Source organism: Amblyraja radiata, chromosome 41, assembly GCF_010909765.2.
Source record: "Amblyraja radiata isolate CabotCenter1 chromosome 41, sAmbRad1.1.pri, whole genome shotgun sequence".
NCBI lineage: Eukaryota > Metazoa > Chordata > Chondrichthyes > Rajiformes > Rajidae > Amblyraja > Amblyraja radiata.
The window spans coordinates 8709695-8730628 of record NC_045996.1 but is presented as its reverse complement, the minus strand read 5'-3'; the positions used below and the strand labels follow the sequence as shown (position 1 = coordinate 8730628).

Sequence of the window (20934 nt, the reverse complement as noted above, 5' to 3'; positions counted from 1 at the left end):
TTTTCATACTGCTGCATATATAGAACAGTCTTTTGCCAATTGCTTTTACCAATTGCACTTTTACAAATGAGCACTCTTCTCCAGCAGTGACAGTAAGAAAAAAAGTATTGAGGTGGCAAGTTTCAGCTTGCAGAGATACAACAACAGAAACCTGCCCCTGATGGCCGTGAGGGTGGGGGAGATGTAGTAATAAGAGGCGGAGACCCAAAATTCAAGTTAGGAATGGGAACTGAGTGGAAGCTCCGAAGGAAAAGGAAGGAAGAACATCTTTCAGTAGGTTGAACAATTGAGAACAGGATAGGTCTGGATTGGAGCAGCAGAACCACTTTTGGTTTGACTAACATTGGACAAAGCAGCTCGCCTCCACCCTACGCAAGCAAAAAGCTAATTTCAGGATTCCAAATACAGGCGTAAACAGATGGATTACGAGCAGCATGAAGGTTAGCACTGGTGCTACGGAGCAATCTGAATTGTCCTGTAAACCAATTAACCAACAAGCTTGTCTTCAATCGTTTTTTTATAAATGTGCATTAGCCCCCCATAAAACATTGAATACTTTTGTGTAATGACAATAAAATCAGGTAAAGAGTCATTCCAGTCCTGTATATATACACACACACACACACACACACAAAGGTTTTACTCACCTCAGAGCTTCAAAACAGTCAATCAAGTAGAAAAAGAAAGAAGTGACGCAGATGCTGGAAATCTGAAATTTTAAAAAAAAGTGCTGGGAAGCCTCAACAAGCCATGCAGCATCTGTGGAAAGAGAAGTGTCAACATTTCAGGTGTTCCTGATCTCCCAGTTGCTAAACATTTCAACTCCCCCTTCCATTTCCACACTGACCTTCCTGTCCCAGACCTCCTCCATTGTCAGAGACCCAGCGTAAATTGGAGGAAGCACCTCATATTTCGCTTTGGCAGCTTATACCCTAGTGGTGTGAATATTGATCTCTAACTTCTCAGTGGCTGCCTCGCCAACAGTCTGTCTGTCCTTTCTTCTTTTGGTTATTTTAAGAAAGTGTTTAAAAAAATGTTTTAGTGTTCCTTGTGATGTTTGTTTTATGTGGGGGGTTTGGGGGAAACTTATTTTCAATCTCTTACCTCGACGGAGATGCGATTTTTTCCGTATCGTATCTCCGTCCCCACTGTGGCCTAACATCGTGGAGTTGGCGGCATTTCCTGGAGACCGACGGGCGCTCCAAGCCGCAGGGGTCTGCGGGTCTTTAATACCGCGGAGCTTGCGATCTCTTTGCGGGGGGACAGAAGCTCCAACCGCAGGGCCTGTGGACTTTAACATCATGAAGCCCGCGGTCTCTGGTAAGAGGCCGATCGGGAGCTCAATGCCACAGAGTGTTTCAACCGCCCCCAACACGGGAGTTTTGATCACTCCGACGGGGGCTTCAATCGTCCGCTGCGGGGGCTTTGAACGCCCCAACCGCAGGAGAACAAGAGGAAGAGAAGTGAAGTTTATTGCCTTCCATCACAGTGAGGAATATGGAATCCGCTGTGGTGGATGTCTATGTTAACTTTTATGTGGTTGTGTGTCTTGTTACTTTTCACTTAGTATGGCTGTATGGTAACTCAAATTTCACTGCACCTTAATTGGTACATGTGACAATAAACTGACCTTGAAACCTTGAAGTAACCAGTGCTTTCCCTCTCTCCATCCCTCCCCTTTCCCAGTTTGCTTTGTTGTCACCTTCTCCTAGCTAACAATGATCTATTCTACATGATCCTTGATTTTCCATCTCTTTTGATGTCTCGTTTTCACACCTTACCATTCCTTATCTTTGTGTCTCCCTCTCCAGACTCTCAGTCTGAAGGGTCTCGACCCGAAATGCCACCCATTCCTTCTATCCAGAGATGCTGCCTCCTACTGCTGAGTTACTCCAGCATTTTGTGTCTATCTACTTCTCTGTTTAAATCCATTACAAGTTCAATTTGATATATAAAACTATCAAACATCCCACTGTTTAATGAACATTGACATTGTAATAAAGCGTGTTTCAATGGTTATAATCCTGTAAAATATACTATGATAATATTTTTAACCATTACATTAACAAGACCATTTGCATGGGTTGACTACTCAGCTGAAATGGAAACAAAATTTCAGAGAAAACAGGGCTACGATGACACTTCATTCCTTTCCAATTTCAAATTAAATGAATAATCTTAACCTAAAAATAAGTTGCTTAAAATACATTTTGCAGCATCAACAGTTTTACCATCCATTTCCCTCGCAACCCATATCTACTCATATACATGTATTTGTATTTGGAAAAACAGACGACATGTTTAGTCAGCAAAATTACTCCAGATGTTCTTTTCAAATTCATGAAAATAAAATGATACGAAATCTGTGCAAAGAATAACTTTCACTTTGCAAATTTGAATCTAACCTCCCTCCATATGATTTTTTTCTTCCCTTTGGCAACCTGTTGTACCCAATCAACAATGAGGAACTCTAGGTCGAATCGCAAAATATACAATCCAACATGTTGTCCAATATTGAAACATGAATGAGATACAATTTAGATCCATCGTGAGGCAAAATAATTAGCATCAATTAACCCCATTCCAATAAAACATGAATAAAGTATGAATAATGTTAACTTATTTTATCTTTTTAGCAATTGCATTGAACAAATCACACCCTGGGATATCAGAAGTCTCAGACTTAATGAAAGCTGTCACTTTGACCACAGCCAACCCAATCATTAAACTGTTTAAGAAGGAACTGCAGATGCTGGAAAATCAAAGGTAGACAAAAATGCTGGAGAAACTCAGCAGGTGCAGCAGCATCTATGGAGCGAAGGAAATAGGCGTTTCGGGCCGAAACCCTTCTTCAGACCAATCATTAAACTGTTGCTCAATTTCACTTGAGACTTTTCTTGACATCTATATTGCTTATATATTAACAGATATGTCATGTTTCATTAGATTTGAATTGGGGTGAGAGATTGCAACCTTCACGTGGTCCACCCCGTTTCAACGAGTGTAATCAACCTGGCGTGCACAATCAAATAAGATCAAGTTGTCCTACAACTTTAGGCTGTGCACGCCATACGCAAGAAGATTAGATTTGAATTGATCCAATTCAACATCTGGGCAATGCAGCCAAATTGTAATATGATCTTCATAATGAGTTTAACATCATGAAGCCCGCGGTCTTAAATGCGATGTAAATTCCAAATACATCCATAATCTACGCTACATCTATTTCAAGTGCCATTCTTATAAATCTCAAGAGTTAATGCAGTTTGCAAAAGGGGATGTCTTTACCTTTGGCGGCAAAAAACAAGAACATCTAAAAATCCATATCTGATGTGGTCAGTAGATAGAACATCCAACTGTTGACACCTTGCTTTCCATTTCTATAATTAGCATAAACAAGGTGGTATGGTGACTGTACTTGTCTTCAACATTTAAAGGAAAGGAATCAATGATGTTACAGGTACATCATATCACAGTTCTTTGACAACTTTTTGTAAAAATAAGAAATATTTTAAAACAGAAAGCATTAACATTTTTTTTTAAAGCACCATAATTATGAGTTGGACATGCAAAGAATAATGTATTTACTGAACCCCAGCCTAAGATTGTTCCCAGTGTATAATAACCTGCTGGTTACAATGTTAGTGTTGCAGTAATAATAGATCTCAACATCTCATGTACTTTATGAAATGTAGGAAAGGAATTAATTTATAGTTTGTTTTCAATTTGCACAAAAGGATATAAATACATCTCATTAAAAAAGGACATGACCTATGAAGAGTTAACATAGAACAAATACCTTGTGAGTAGATTAAATGTCAGGGAAGCTGATCAACAGGTTCTAAAGGTATTGGAGCACCAACATTCCTTAACACTTTGAACCTCGGGATTTATTAAATATTCAAAATCATGGTTATTGTATGTTTTATGGACTGTAAATATAGAATACAGTATCATTGTGAAACAATAGCAAACCATGGTTAGTGCTCCACATTCCTCAAATCAAAGACCATTCATATTTTCTTCACAGATGCTGCCAGATCTGGGTTTTTCGAGCATTTTGTGTTTTTAAATCGCTTTAAAACAGTGTTTAATAAATATTGATGGATTACACCCCGGGGTTATTTGCTGCATAAGATATACATATATATATAAATATAATTAAAATATATTTGCCTGAATCACATCGGATCATTGTTATCCTATGAATTGTAGAGCACCATCTTTTCTAAAGAGCATCATTGTGAAGTAAACTTCACAAACTCACACCTTTCATGCTATTTAAAATAACGCAAGTAAAAATCATTACATGAAACTATGACAAACCTATCCAGATTCCGCACAAAACCACTCCTCATCCTCTTTGGTCCCCATTCATATAGTTAATTCCTACTTTGACTGTGGATGTACAATGTTTTATCCCTTCTCCACAATGATAGACAGCCCTGCTTGCGACTGCGGACATCCAGACCAGACCATCCCACACATGGTCTGAATGACTGCCCACCGGTTAGACAGGCCACATGGTTTCAGGTCGAGACTAATTCTTCAGTCTTGACCCATTCCTTCTCTCCAGATGCTGCCTGTCCCGCTGAGTTACTCCAGCATTTTGTGTCTATCTTCAGTTTAAACCAGCATCTGCAGTTCATTCCTACACAGCATTTAGGGTAAAGCACTGTCCATCAGTACCATTACAATCCATACACATAAGCGCCTACAGAAAATATACAAAAATATTCTATCTCTTTCACTGAAGTTAGTTGTGTTAATGGAAAAATGTTACATTTTTAATTTAAACTGCAATCCCTACAAATATACCAGGATTATACATAAACAATTGTCACTGTGCATCCGACCTGATTTTCAGGAAATGTGGCAGCCTTATGACAGAAAAAAAGCATTTTATTTTCATCAAACAGATTATTCTACACTAATCCATCAGTCTCTGATTCTTTAGTGCCAAAACCGCAGGTACAAACAGACCTAGAATTATGAAAGCTTGACTTTTTCTTTACTTTTTGTACACATTTACCAGGTAAAGATATTAAAACAAAAGTAAACAAAACAGCACCTTGTGTACGATTTCTCCACAGAAGAAATTCTTCAATATAAAGATATTTGGGACTATATCATGGATAGTGGAATTCTTAAGTTAAGAAAACCATGGCGAGTTGGAAGACATACATGTCCAGATTGGGCATGTTCTCGGAATGAAAAACAGTGGCTTGTTCATAGTAGTTTCCAGCAAGCAGGTAACAGGAGGTGCTTTTTTTCTAAACATTTTTTTAAATGAAAAAGATTCTCGGTCCCTTAGTCTGTCAAGAGTGTGGCGTATGTACAAATGTGTGTATTTTTAAAATACATGTTCACAACATTCAACATTTCTAGCATGGTTTTTGGTTAAATCTAGGAAGTTTTATACCCTTACACATGTCATGTTTAATGGCCACCTGCCTCACAATGGGGAAGTCTGGTAATATAGAGGTTACACAATATAACCCAGCCTCAGCCCTCTCCATCTGAATAATCTCGTAGGAAAGAGTAAATTCAGGAATCCACAGAACAAGATACTTAGCTAATTCATTATGTCACTACAACAAACACACCATATCGTATTACATCCACTTTCAAGATCAATTACACACTTCTACATATAATTAATATGAACATTTCCAAAAGGCTGTGTCCTGCCAAAGAAAAATTCATGCCTTTGTGAATTTTCCAGCATTAGTAGGAACTCCGTATCTTGTCACAGACAAGCTCTTTGCACGTGCCACTTTCATCAGACAGACCAACTCGTTGTTTAGACAGAATGCATAAGAGCCAATAACTGCTGGAATCACATTGGATTCAGATAATGGTCTCCGCTAAACTAAAGTTTGGTTTGGCGATTTTGATCACCTGGCTTCTAAGCATATTCACATTTATTACTGTATTAAATTACAAAGTTAAAGAATATGATAAAATGTTGCCCAACACTGCGTCCAGCCCCTGCTGCGCGGTTAAATATACAAGGTTAATGCAGCATTCAATGTCCTTTACTGACAAAAGGGTGACGCAGTGGGATCGAACCCTTTAAAAACTTCCTTCAACGAGGTTGCATCTTGCTCACTCTCCTCCAGAGGACTGTTCCCACCAAAAGGGCTGCCTGAGCCAGATTTACTGGCCTGTTTCACCTCAGATAACTGTGGGTGAACCAATCCAAAGAGAGACGGCACTGGGAGGCTGTGTACTCCCGTTTGACCCGTCTCCGGTGTGGAGGCAGCAGAAGCGGCGGCAGGCTTTGGCCTGGGTCTGTTGTAACTATTATATCGGTCTGCGGGAGTGTCTGAACTTGATTTCTCATTTTCCAGTTGTTCCAATGTCGATTTTCGTGCAAACAGCGGTTCTTTTTGTCTGGTTGTACCTTTTGGGACATCCGACCCTTTAAGCTGAACGTTGTTACCTTCACTGGAAGACTCTGTATTTTTAACATTTCCACTGTGGTTGCTTGGAGTTCTTGGATCATATAAACTGATGCCACTAAGCATCGTGCTCTGCCCTCCACCTCCTCCTCTGCTCTGGCCACCAGCAGTAACCACCCTGGGATCATACGGTGCAAGCCCACCACCCACATCCTTCAAGGCAGGGGCAGCCGGGGGGTCAATTTGCTCTGAGGGCTTTACTGGTTGGGGGTTGGAGGTTTGGAGTCCACCAGTGGACCTCTGCAGTCTGGGATCTGCAGGTAGCTTTCGCATCCTGGGATCAGAAGGCTTGTCATTTTGCCCAGTCACCTTAGTTGTTGACGCGTCAACAGTCTTCAGTATTCTTGAAAGCAATCCAATATCTGGAAGGGCAGAGATTGGTGCTGGCTGTGGGGGCTCTGCTGTAGAGTCAGTAACGCGCTGCCTGGGATCTGAAGGCGCAGCTTGTGGTGAACGGTTCAGTCTGGGGTCCAATGCAGGGAAGGGTGCAGGGACAGCAACCGGATCTGGCTTTGGGATGGGTAGTGGGATCAAATCCTCTGGGCTCCACAAGATACTTTTAGCAAAATAAGGCTTTCCAAGAGAGATGTCCATTTTAATGTGGCTAAACTGTTTAAGCTGAGATCTGGGATCTCGGAGTGAGGAACCAGGCAGGGGATCAAGAGGAATAGTCACTACCTTTTCCCTCAGGATCCTCTCTCCTTCTTCCTCATTGATAACCGCTTGAGATTTTGCACTGCTGGGGAGAGTTGGAAGAACAGCTTCTGCTTTAGGTATAGTTATCGTTCTGCTTTCTGCAGCAGCTGTCTCAGATCCAGAGCTCCCCAAGGTGTTCTCTGTGCTTCGAGATAGCCTGGGGTCCCGTGAGATCCGAGGGTCCACTGGTCGATTTGCATTCTGCGTCCTCTCCTTTTTTAGGCGTGGATCAGCAGTACTCTGACTGCTACCATTCTTGTTTTGTGCCGTCCATTGTCCTTGTGCCTGTGGTTTTTTAGCAGACTGCTGACGGAGTGTTTTTAATATGTAGCTCATACTACTTCCACCTTCCTCTTCATCACTCGAGTACCAATTATCACCACCTATAAAACACACAGCAGATTACTTTACACTGCAAGGCTTGTCTTAGTTTGATGTGCAATAACTACACTTAAATTTAAAAAAGTGCACAGGCTTCTCACTTACAGTGATTTACATATTTCTTCATCAGTACGGGTGTCAGGGGTTATGGGGAGAAGGCAGGAGAATGGGGTTAGGAGGGAGAGATAGATCAGCCATGATTGAATGGCAGAGTAGACCTGCCTAATTCTGCTCCTATCATTTATAACTTTATTACTCAACACTCATTTTCTCTACACTTCTGCACCCAGTCAAACAATCAGTGTGAAACCGCAAAAAAGAGAGTGCTTGTGACAAGTCAGAAAACAGATGATAAAGAAAATATATTGGTTACGTCCTGGAAATTATTACAAGAAGTTAGATGTTCAAGTTGGAGAAAAGTAAACGTTGACCAATAACAGGAAGATCTCCATTCATACAGTATGAACTGTATGGGTCGGATTTTTAACCTGCTCTTACAAATGGTTGGTTATTATAATGGTGAAGAGGAGAGAGATTAATGAAGTAAATATTTTGTTTCCTCCATGAATATCTTGGAAAAACATGAACATAATAATGTTTTTAATTCATGTATTGTGTTTTAAAAAAATATAATTTATGATGCTTTTGTAGGCGATATACTAAGATTTTATATGTATTTTATGATATTTTTTAATATGCAATGCATTTTAATGTAATGTTGCCCCTTGTCTGGACCTCGAGTCCGTAATAAAGTTATTATTATGTTACTGTTGCCCTGAATGGGGCACAAAGTAGTGCAATAGTCTCAGTTCAAACGTGTACCACTGCACATCTTGGAGCTGACATAAATAATCAAGATGTCTATTGTCTATTGTCTTTAAGTTGGATTTCAATTACGATCATTTGTTGCACGGATAACAGTAGGTCCAGTTTGCTTTGCACGATGCATGGCATAGTCATATTATGCAGAATAAACGTTCAAATATTGCGGGCATTACCCCACACAATACTCAAGGATGAGTGGGGAAAATATATATCCTTACATGTTTCTCTAATTCCGGCTTAAAATGGGATTTAAAAAATATATTAGTTTCACAAACTTCACAATATACAAGGCAAACTTGCCCTCCTCATTGTCCTTTTCCTGCTGACTGCTGTCTGCCCTCCTCTTTGCCTTCTCCTCCTCCTCCTGTTGCTTTTGCTGAATGCGCAAGAAGAGCGCTCGTTGGGCTGCAGGAAGGAAGTCAGGGATGTTTGCTGCTGTCTTCTGACCGGAAGGGGCACCTTCATTCTCCTCGGCCTCCAGTTCATCAATCTGTTGTAGCAGAACTTGCTGGTTATCTCCTTCATCCAGCTCGTCATTATTCCCTGGCACACAAGTAATAAAAAGGCATTGAAGTGAGAGGTTTACTCCTGTGATATACTCACACATTCACCAACATTTCTGCAATGTTAAAGAGTTTGTTTTATTTTGAAGAAACATTAAGGTTACATTTAGTGAAATGTATGAGAATTATCAATATACAAGGAAAGATCAAGTTCATCCTCTAAGTTAGTTTCACAACAGTTCAGACGTTGACAATTTGAACCCCCTTTTCATTCTTTTCATCATTCTTTTTCACAGGATAATAAATCCAAATAAATTAAAGATCCCAAACTATCCCGAATACACCAAATCTTCAGCCTGGTATCAATTGAGGCGACCATTCTGTTTCTATTCTTGGAAGCATGTGGCACTGGATAGTTAATCCTGAGATCACTGTCGTGAGGTCCTTTATAAAAATATTTACCCCTGATTACATTTTCTAATGCTCCAATATGGATGACAATCCAATATCTTGAAACAATGTTCATTCAAGATTTTTAGTTAACGAAACTGTTACCTAGCAGCAGCACCAAGAGAATAACTGAATAACTGAGAATTGGAAATATCCTGCAATGCCCCAACTTTTAAATATCTTGTAACTACTACACTTCGATTACCTTTTCTTTTGTGTGCAATCTGTAGTGATGCCAGGGTTGGAGATTCAATCTGTAGATTGGTTTATGCATGAGAACCAATCATAGTAGAATAGCATCACTTACCCCACCCTACTGTACGATTTATACTAACACCCACTTCCTACACTGGTCAGTCTTGGAAGCGGTCACAATGTTCTAACAACCAACAACCTGCTGTGTGAATACTGATTAAAGATGATCTTGAACTTCAGATTGTATGCTTTGGCTAGTTACACAATCTTAGTGCATTTCTCCACCATCTCAGCTACAAAAATGACTACTTCAATGGTCTACATCCAGTGCTGGTCTGGGTAAGATTACAGAAGCAGTGCATGATACCCAATTGATAACTAAGATATGAAGATTTACAGTATTCTCTCTTGCAAGATTTGACTCTATTCTGAAAGACTGTTGATATTTTTTTAAAGAAACAGCCATCTCTGACCATTGCCATCTTCCAAAATGAGAAACTTTTGCAGAGATTGAACTTAGTTCTGATGGTCCAGCATGCACACAACCACTAACTTCATACAAACTGGGAATAATCTCACTTAAGGATAATAAAATAGCTCAATGTGTAAGGAAACCCGTCACTGTTCCATGATAGGTGGAAGATGTTCTAAAACTGTAAGTACTGTACATGTTTATGATGCAAATGGACAACAATTTGCATATAGTGCCATAAGCCCTTGCTGATCAGTAGTTGTCACCTTCCTCAATGTACCAGTCATCCAGTGACTGTATTCTAAAAACCTTGGTGACGTTTACTTATTTATACTGTCTGAAAATGTTTAAAGTAGCCTTCATCATATTCATTTACTTAATTAAATCATTGTTTGTTTCTTGAATGGACAGATACCACTCCTGGTGAAAACAGAATGAATTGCTCTGAAGTAGCAATGTTACAAAATTTTGAGATTTAAAAAATCAAGTCTGTAATTTATCCCATCAGATAAAGCATAAAAAGAAGTTTAATTTGACACCTAATTCACTTTCATATCTCATGTATTAAAAAAGTTATGGCCATTTTCATACTCGGAAATTAGCATCTTGTTCCCTATTGATTTTCTATGGACATAACAAAAAAGCTGTGATCGTGAACAGTCAAAAGCCCATAACTTTCTTAAAAATTAAGAGAACTGAATGAAATTTTCAGTTATCATAGATTGAACCATTCTGAAACAAATATAAAATAATCTTACTTGGATGACCTGAAATTAAAGCATATAATTAGTTAGTTACCCAGGTGTAGCTAATTTCAAACTTCAATTACTAGATCTAAACATCTATCCATTTCTTAATAAATGATTAACATTTTTAAATAGCCTAAGTGTGCAAATAATATTCATAAATAATTCACAATAAAACATGATTTTTAAATCTCATTTACATTAATTTATAGGCCAAATGGAAGGAATTTAGTGTTTAATTGCTGTAAATTAAAGTCCATTTTAAATCAGCTTTCTAGTGGGTTCCTGTGAACGCGCTGGTTTAGAACGTTCACATTGCGGTAGATTTGTGCCCCAAATGCCCAGAAAAATACTGCGGGATATAATGGGCCCAAAATGAGCTACTCGCAATATTAAACTTTGTATAAAGGGATCTTAAGAAGCCCTTTTTAATGTAAAAATAAGCTACATACCTTCTGTGGTTTGCTCTATGAGACCCTGCGGTTGCTGGTGGTCGCGGGTTTATAGATTGATTTTTAAACTACTATAACTATTATCCAAGGCCTTTAAAACTAATAATAGCTTTTGCGACGGGGTCTTCCAGCGATTTTTCGTTAATAATTAACAAGGCTGAACATCTTCGATTTGAACAGCCTAGAGAAAATCGCGTTTTAAACCTGCCCCCCTCTAAACGGCGCCAAAATCGCGCACACCCGCAGCGACAGATTTTCAGCGACGCTTCAGGTAGGCTTTGCAACATACCTATCTGAAGTGGTTGATAATCTGTGATAAACTTGTACCCGTGTGATTTTTGTAACATTTTCTGTTTGCAAGTTTTGATTTTAGATTTTTATGGGAAAGGACACTTGCAAGAATTGAATGGCGTGTGTGGTGATGAATGGGTAAAGGTATGTATATTGCTGATGTTTTACCTTCTTCTCCATTTGGACCAGTGTCCATCGGCATTCCCTGCTGTTGATAATAACCGTCATAGAAATCGGGTGCAGATGGAATAGGCGGCATCATTCCTGGATCTCCTTGCATGAATGGTGGTACTGGTGGGCCCGGTCCTGCTTGTGGTCCTGGGTTCATTCCAGGCCCTCCTGGAATCTCTTCTGGACCAGGGCCTGGCATGGGACCTGGTCCAGGTCCAATACCAGGTCCTGGACCTATGGGAGGCCCTGGTGGTCCAGGAGGTCCCGGAGGCCCTGGGAACCCAGGAGGCGGTGGTGGAAACCGTGGTCTACTTGAAAAAAGAACACTTGAATTTATTCTCAAACACAAGCTTGGTTTTCAAACTACTCAAACAAAATTTATAAACATTAGCATTACTTCCGATTCAAAACAAATCATAGTTGCATTGGACTGTGTGAATTCTAATATAAATCTAAATTATGTATTTTGATTATTAAACGTCAATGATAACCTCGTCAACTAGATGTACGTAGAATGTTTAGTCTGAAGAAGGGTCTCGACCCGAAACGTCACCCATTCCTTCTCTCCAGAGATGCTGCCTCACCCGCTGAGTTACGCCAGCATTTTATGTCTACCTTCGATTTAAACCAGCATCTGCAGGTTTTTCCTAACTCATCCAGATTTTGAATAGCTGGGGTCTAGTATTGATCCCTGTGATACACCACAGCTGCCCATTTATTCCCTCTCTGTTTCTGGTCTGTCCATCAGTTTTCAATCCCTGTCCTTAATCATGCACCCTAACCTATCAGGTTGGATCTAATGAAAGATCTGACAATCCAACTGTACCAGACCCACTGTTTATCCCCTTTGCTATTCTGCCAGTCACATCTTCAAAAATCCAGTAAATTTGTCAAGCAATTTATTTTTCATAATTCTACGCTGATTTTGTATAATCCCACTGAAATGACTTTAAGGGTCTTGTTATCACATGCGTAATGAAATACTCCAGCATTTTCCCGACTTCTTAATTATATAGATGCATATGTTATGGGTGACAGAACTATTAACAATCCCATCACACAAAATGGTTGACTATCAAAGATCACTTTGAAAAAAGTTTAACTATACAAACAATTCAAAATAAAAATAAATTAATCATAGTGCTTACTTCATTCCCATTTTATGCGCTAGGTGTGGGGTGGGCTGAACAACAATCTCAAAGAGAGAGGGGATCTTCTTTTGACCAGGTAAACATGGAGGACCAGGTGGTGGTGGGCCTGGAGGTGGAGGACCTGGTGGTGGGGGACCAGGTGGAGGACCTGGAGGCATTGGTCCCATCATTGGAGGTCGAGGAGCATTATTAGGGAGATTTGAAGGTGGCATTGGAGGTCGAGGAGGTGTAGGCAATAACCCCACTCCGGGTGGGGGTTTCGGTAAGGGCGTGATTCCTTGTTTCTTTAGTTCTTCCACTTCCTTTTCATCTTCTGCACCAGCTTCTGCCTCACTGGCTAACATCTGTTAGAAAAGATTAAATCCACAGTTTAATTATCAGTTCAAAGAATTATAGAATAAATCATATAAACATAGAAAATAGGTGCAGGAGGAGGCCATTCGGCCCTTTGAGCCAGAACCGCCATTCATTGCGATCTCGGCTGATCGTCCCCAATCAATAACCCGTGCCTGCCTTCTCCCCATATCCCTTTATTCCACTAGCCCCTAGAGTCAGTGCAGAACTTTTTAAAATCCTATAAAGCCAGTGACTTACTGCTCCTTCCCTAGCCTTTTAACTTTTCTAACTCCAAGTAAACATTTCAAGCACCATTTCAGGCAATGCTTTCTTGATTCCAAACTATTCTAAAGCTTGATACTGGTTTGTTTGAGAACACTAAAAATCTGTTACCATTTTGCTCTTAATATACTTATATAATCTCAGATTGATTGAGGAGGAATCAATTGATTGTCCAATCAATGCAAAGCAAATAATTTCATTTATGGACCTCTAGGCTACCCGATATTGCTTGGGTTCAGGAGGCGTAATAATCACCTATTTTAATCTGATTCTATGTAGACATATGTGCTCAGATGTGCTTTCAGACTCCTGATTTGTTATGTATCATGCAATAAAATAATCTGTAGACAAATTCTACAACCACAGTTATGGCAAAATGCAGATGTAGCCAGCCCCCACTAGAACTGGAACTCAGAACGACAAGAGAAAAGTGCGATATAAAATCCTGGATTTCCTTTACCTTATCCAGTAGCTCTCGGGTTTCATCGGTTAGATGTCTATGGGAAAACTTGCAATCATCTCCCTGGTAACAATTGCCAGTCGTATGATAGAATTTACAAGGAAATTCATGTAAGAAATGTTAAGGGCAATAATATTCATGATAAGACAACAGATCTTTCCAATAAAACAGTTTAAACCAAAAATGTACCAAACATTCCCTCAAGCAACTTGTGTTTCATCCTGACTTCTGCTGGTGTATGTAATCTACACATTCTCCCCATTTCTTTTCACATCCCAAAGACATGCTTGTCATTCAGTTAACTGGCAACTGTAAACTGACAGTAAACATGTTACAGGAAAGTAAGTGGGGAAATGGGATTGGATTGAGATCCAGCACCAACTTGATGCGCCAAAGAAATATCCCAATGAATCAATACAAAAATGTTTTCTCTGTTGAGAAATGTACGATTGTGACTTGAATTTAGTTTGGCGGCTCAATATGAAACTCTGCAGTTTAAGAGGGAGTTTTACAGATAGTCATATGCACCTGCAGGAATGTCAGTACAACATTATAGAGAGAAGGCCCTTGTGGCTAAAGGGATCAGGGGGTATGGAGAGAAGGCAGGTACGGGATACTGAGTTGGATGATCAGCCATGATCATATTGAATGGCGGTGCAGGCTCGAAGGGCCGAATGGCCTACTCCTGCACCTATTTTCTATGTATCTATGCAAGTACAATAATCAAAATAAGACAAGAAAGCTCCATTTATGCAGCAAGTTCAAGAAACTGAACAGTTTTCAGACTTGATTGGAAAGGCCAGTGCAAACATGCTACTTATGTTCAAGCCAAATAAATATTTGCAGGCTGAGAACTGTAAAAGGAAATAGGAAAGTGTGTTGACATGTCCCTGAAAATAGCAAGCCAAAGGCATACATTTGTTTATTGAATGAGACACAGAAATATGAGCAGGGAGGTAGACACAAAATGCTGGAGTAACTCAGTGGGACAGGCAGCATCTCTGGAGAGAAGGAATGGATTACGTTTCAGATCGAGACTTCAGACTGAAGAAGGGTCTCGACCCGAAACGTCACCCATTCCTTCTCTCCAGAGATGCTGCCTGTCCCGCTGAGGTACTCCAGCATTTTGTGCCTACCTTCGATTTTAACCAGCATCTGCAGTCAGTGGCGGACTGGCCAGGGTGTCAGCATGCCCGATGGCAAGTGGGCCCCTGATGAAGTGGGCCCGCTATATCAAGTGGGCCCCCTTTGTCTCCTGGCAACCAATGTTTTTAGACTCAGTCCGCCACTGTCTGCAGTTCTTTCCTAAACAATATGAGCAGGGAGGTCATGCTGGAATCATATAAAGTATTAGTTAAACCGCAGGTTTACGAGGTTTATGGTGTACAATTCTACTTAGTCAATTATTGATAGATCTACAGAATATTTAGAAGGCTAAAAATGTTTGCTTCTCAGGACAGAATGATTCAGATCAATGTGTTTCCTTTAAACAAATGTGCAAGAAGTACTATCAAACTAATTCTTAAATTTGACTTGACAATGCACTGAAGGTATTTTCCTTTTGCTACAAGACCATGAGAAAAGGGTTATGTTTATAAAGATTGTCTAGAAAAGGAATTGGAAGGAATCATACTGGCAGTTCAGTAGTGGAAAAGGATATTGTGCATGTACAAACAATTTTCTGCTTTAGCGCAAAATCCATTGTAGTAAAATCTGCAGAGCTCTCGCTTTCTTGGTGGTCCCAAATCATGACTGAAGTTGCATTGATCCCCCTGCAGAAAGAAGAACAAAGTGAAACATCTTCATAATTTTCAAATGTACCTAAACCATTAAAAAAAAAGCAATGTAATGCATATTTATGAATCAACTGAGACCAGACAGGGAAGGAACATGAAAATCTATCATACTATTGAGATTGATTTAAAAAAACTCAGATTAAAAGATTTAGTTTTAGTAAGATTTAGTAAGCAGGTTTCAGGGCCAATTCTAGACTTTGCAGTAAAATAAATACATGTATGCCCATAATTTCATTCTTCACTGCACAGTCCATGAAGATAGGCAAAGCTATTCACTGTTGTGCTAAAAATATTGGAAGAAGTTTGCATATAACATCAAATAGCTTGAATTATTTCATTTTTAAAAAAAAATAAAAAAATTTAAATTCAGTTTGGGTGAGTTTTTCCACTTTTCATGATTTCAAAACAAACTATTCTCTTGGATGCTATAGACTGACTGATACATTAACTTTTGGTTTCCATAATGAATTGCAACCAAAATAACACTGCACATTCCAAGTCATCCATTGCTGCCTGCATTTTTATTATTCTGCTACTTATTAGCAATTTCGATTACGTGTTCACAAACAACCCTGACCAGGTTCTGTTTAGGATCTGCAAGTTGATGATGTTCGTATGGACAAAATACATAATACACACTATATAAATCTTCAGTATAATATACGTACCGCCACAGTATGGCAACGAATGGTACTAAAAGCATGTAAGACTGATACAAATTACTAAAAGTGGAGAGAGAAGAAACTAGTCCTGCCTTATATCAGATTTCTCAATTTTAGAATGTCATGGGACCTTGCTCATCTGTAGGGATATCCGCAAGTCGGATGTTCGGAACCAGAGGAAGGCCTTTACTGTGTCCATGTACGTTATTGGAATCTGGAACACCATATTTCTTCAGCAAGTGCAAGGGTGACATTGTAAAACCTTACAATGACAATTTATTGATCAGAGCAAATATAAAATTGAAACATCTAAGCAGGTCTTTGGGTTGGGTATTGTTGTGATTGTTACAGATTAATATTGTAGTCTTACCAGATTTTTACAAATCCGGATGTTCATGATCAATAAAACGAGAAAATACTGGAGAGCAAGTTAAGTGCACGCACTAACTAGTGATAGCAAAACAGAACACTGGAAATTATTAACCTGCAGCCTCAGCAAACTGAAAAATGGTATAATGTGTGATGCAGAAAAAAAACAATCTGTTGACTAAGTGAAGCAGTTAAAATAATGAATAGTTTCCAAGAAAATGAATGGAAATTGATAACATAAATCCAACCATGTGCCTAAAAAGCAAATATTTACTCAATATCTAATTTTTAAGAGTAATAATTGAATGTCATGAACCAAAATAGAATGACATAGCAATCCGAATGAGACAATTATTCAATTTAGTAAGACCAATATTCCACTTCTCACCTTTGAACATCTACCCTCCACAAAGAACTTGCAAAGTACTTTTCCTTTCTTATCTCCGCAAGGCTGATGTCCATGATCATGCATGTTCCTCATATGCATTCTATCATCACGACACTGACAAAACATAAAAAAGCTGTCTGAGATGGAGTAAAGGTGGTAATCATTTCAATTGCATTAATTAGCATGTTTGGATCAAAATTAGGTATGCATAAATTAGAGATGCAATTTTAATGAATTATAAAATACAGATACAGAAATCCTGTTCAAGAATAAGTTACACTATACAAGCAATTACAGAAGTTCAGAGGGGAAGAGCAAATTCTTTTGAGGAGTTAACATCTCATCCGGAGACTATGGGTAATCTTTGGTGAGATTTGGAATTCAGCATATGTAGATATAAATCCACTAATGTGTTGCGTGCATCTGTCAGAGCTCCAATGATAGCAATGAAACTGTAGGTTTGTGAGTTTCAGAGCCACTCCAGAGGTCCGAATACAAACTGTCGGTCCAATGTAGTAGAAGGACTACTAAACTTTAAGAAGTTCCACAACTGCAGGGGGCAATTTTAATTGATGTTCCGATCACACTTTTCTGAAGAATGGAAAAACGTCAATGGGACAATTTTGGAGAAGACTAGGCAAGCCCTCCGTGGCATCCTTCCCTATCTCTAAATGGGCAACAAAAATTAGAACAGATAATGTGCTCAACATATTGATTTGAGCTCAAATTGCATAATGTAAAGTAGTTTATCCTCAATTGTCTCAGGTCATGAATGGGAGGGATGAAACCCTGCCCTGGATAATGCAAAGGATATTATAAATACAATAAATAGTATCAAGTTGCACCATACTTACAGCACAGGAACAGCCCCCTGAGCCCATAACATCTGTGCCAACCATGATGTCAATTTAAACTAATGCATTCTGTCTGCACATGGTTTATATCCTTCAATAGCCTGTTCTTGTACCTGTCTAAATGCTTCTTGAATGCTGCTATTGTGTCTGTTTCTATCACATCTCCTAGCAGTGAGTTCCAGTAAATGCAAAAAACAGGCCTTGCAAAACTCCTTAACATTTCCCCCACTCACCTTAAATCTATCCCTCCAGCATTTGACAGTCACCCTGGAAAACTGACTCCGACTGTATACTCTCTGTTCTATCTATTCTCTCTGTGCATTTCATCTTATATACTTCTATCAGGTTAGCCTCAGAGAAGTGCAAATTTGTCCAACTTCTCCTGCTAGCTAATGCTCTCTAATCCAGGCCACAATGTGGTGAACCTGTTCAGTACAGCCCCCAAAGTTTTCACATCCTTTCTGCAAGGGGGCGACAAAAACTCCACACAATATTCGATATGTGGCCTCATAACATTTTCATGCAGCTGCCATGACTTCCCAATATTTACACTTAATGCCCTGACCGATAAAGACAAGCATGTTGTATATGTCTTTGTCATATCTACTTGGGCTGTCACTTTCATATGGACTTGCACCCAAAGATCCTGCATCAATGGTCCTCAAGGCCCCGCCATTTATTGTATACTTTCTTCCAACATTTGGCCTCCCAAAGTACAACATCTCACACTGGTCTAGATTAAACGCCATCTGCCCATATTTCCAACTGATCTATATTGTATTCTTTCACATCCTCTCATTATCCACAAGACTAATTTTTGCGTCGTCCGCAAACATAATCAACTCACCTACATTTTCATCAAAATCATTTATATATATCACAAACAACAAAGTTCCATCACTGACCCCCTGGGAAACATTACTGATCACAAACATCCGTGGGCGGCCACGGTGGCTCAGCGGTAGAGTTGCTGCCTTACAGCGCTTGCTGCACCGTGCAGTATAGTGTTAATGTGCGGGGATCAATAATCAAAAAAAGTAATACTTCATGTCACCTACCGGCATATCTTCATCGTAAAAATCATGGTCACAATCATCTCCAGGATCCATCATGTGCCCATGTCCTGGTGGTCCGTGTAATGGCCCAGGCCCATGACAAGGAGGGCCATATCCTGGTCCGTGCCCATGGCCTGGTGGCCCGTGACCTGGATTAGGCCTGTGTCCTGAACCCTGACCATGACCATAACCTGGATGCCCTTGCCCTGGTCCAGAACTGTGACATGGAGGGGGTCCATGACCTGGCCCGGATCCATGGCCTTGAGGAGGTCCATGTTCTGGTGGTCCATGCCCATGACCTGGGGGACCATGTCCTGGCCCTGGTCCATGCCCTGGTGGCCCATGTCCTGGCCCAGGTCCATGCTCTTGAGGTCCATGCTCTGGAGGTTCATGGCCCTGACCATGAACTCCCCCTCTGCCTCCTCTTCCACCCCGTCCTCTGGCCCTTCCTCGGCCGCCTCTTCCTCGGATGCCGCGACCTCTGCTGCCACCTCTGCCAGGACCTGCAGTCAGAAGAGTTTATAGACACACAAAAAAGTTAGAATAGACAGTGTGAAATCACAATAGCAACGCTTTCAAATGCAATCAGCTGATGAATTACAAAAAAAGTACCAAATGGGTGGGAGTTGCTGCCAAGAAAAGTCTACAAAATAATACATAACCATTATCCATATAAGGTAGGCAAAAATGCTGGAGAAACTCAGCGGGTGAGGCAGCATCTATGGAGCGAAGGAAATGGACAACGTTTCGGGCCGAAACCCTTCTTCAGATTCATAATACATAACCTTGATCCATAACTTTCAAATGAGAATTCCAGTGATAAGAATGAATCTATTCTTATTTCACACATGCTATAGATTTTGTTGTATTATAATGCTAAATATTTTGGAATCTATGCACGAGTTAATAAATTTGGCAATGCAATTGGATGTTTGTGTTAAATTTTATTGTGTATTCTTTTTGAGTGTATCGCTGCTGGCAAATTCATTTCACTGCACCTTCGGGTGTATGCAACAAATAAAATTGACTTTGACTTTGGCTTGCACAATTAGCAATATAAACCAATTTTTAATAAAAGCGAACCTTTCAGCAATCACCCACAATACCCCCTGGAAGCAGAAGCACCACACACGATATGCAGTTGGGTAGACCCAATTTGATCCTTGGCTTCAGCTATATCTGGAACAGATTTTGTTGAGTGCGCCCATTGCCCACATTCACAGCTCCATTTCCCTTTTCCTGAACTTACCTTATCTAGATCCACGAAGTCAGTCTTGCTGGTGAGGTGCTTACTGGGCTTTGAATAATTTAACTGAGATATGCGGGCAAGTCAGAGACACTCAAAGAAATGGATTTCTTAGTGGATTCAAAATTAATTGATTAATCAAGAATGGTTTCATAGTTTGATAAGATATTGTAATATGTCAATTCCATAGAAGATTTAAAAAAAAAGACAAAGAGGAAAAATACTAGTTCACCTTTCTATCAGATATATACCTGATGTTCCACACCCCCGGTGTCCCATTGGCATGTGGGGTTGTTGTTGTTGCTGCTGCTGCTGCTGTTGTTGTTGTTGTTGTTGTTGCTGTTGCTGCTGTTGTTGTTGCTGCTGCTGCTGCTGCTGCTGCTGCTGCTGCTGTTGCTGTTGCTGGTGGTGCTCTTGTTGTTGTTGCTGCTGCTGCTGCTGAGAAGCTTCTTTAGCTTTCCTGTACTTGCTTAATTCTTTGGCAAAATCATCATATTCTTCTTCCTCCTCACCTGGTACTTCCTCCTCCTCATCCACCCCCTCATAGTCGACATACTGATCATCTTCATACTCCTCATACATATTGTAGTTCATATTTTCTGGCTTTATATATGTCTTCTTTGACAAAGGAGCCCCTGAAGATGGGGGGAAAGATGGCTAGGGTGCATAAATAAAAGACAGGTCATCAA

General features: G+C 39.9%; 1 protein-coding gene across 3 annotated transcripts in view; it reads right to left on the bottom strand.

The window, feature by feature from the left end:
• Nucleotides 1–4884: 4884 nt before the first annotated feature.
• The window catches only part of zc3h4 (zinc finger CCCH-type containing 4), a 33689-nt gene continuing 17639 nt past the window's right edge, over nt 4885–20934 (bottom strand). For 2 of the 3 annotated variants that reach the window (XM_033014559.1, XM_033014557.1), the window contains exons 4-12: nt 20497–20902; nt 19003–19502; nt 17091–17204; nt 15536–15647; nt 13876–13985; nt 12795–13141; nt 11644–11957; nt 8667–8909; nt 4885–7543 (exon numbers count right to left, since the gene is read on the bottom strand). In XM_033014559.1, coding sequence (XP_032870450.1) covers nt 6039–7543; nt 8667–8909; nt 11644–11957; nt 12795–13141; nt 13876–13985; nt 15536–15647; nt 17091–17204; nt 19003–19502; nt 20497–20902 — 3651 coding nt within the window. In that variant the 3' untranslated portion in view covers nt 4885–6038. The remainder of the gene's footprint in view (nt 7544–8666; nt 8910–11643; nt 11958–12794; nt 13142–13875; nt 13986–15535; nt 15648–17090; nt 17205–19002; nt 19503–20496; nt 20903–20934) is intronic. The other variant, XM_033014558.1, reaches the window with a different exon arrangement.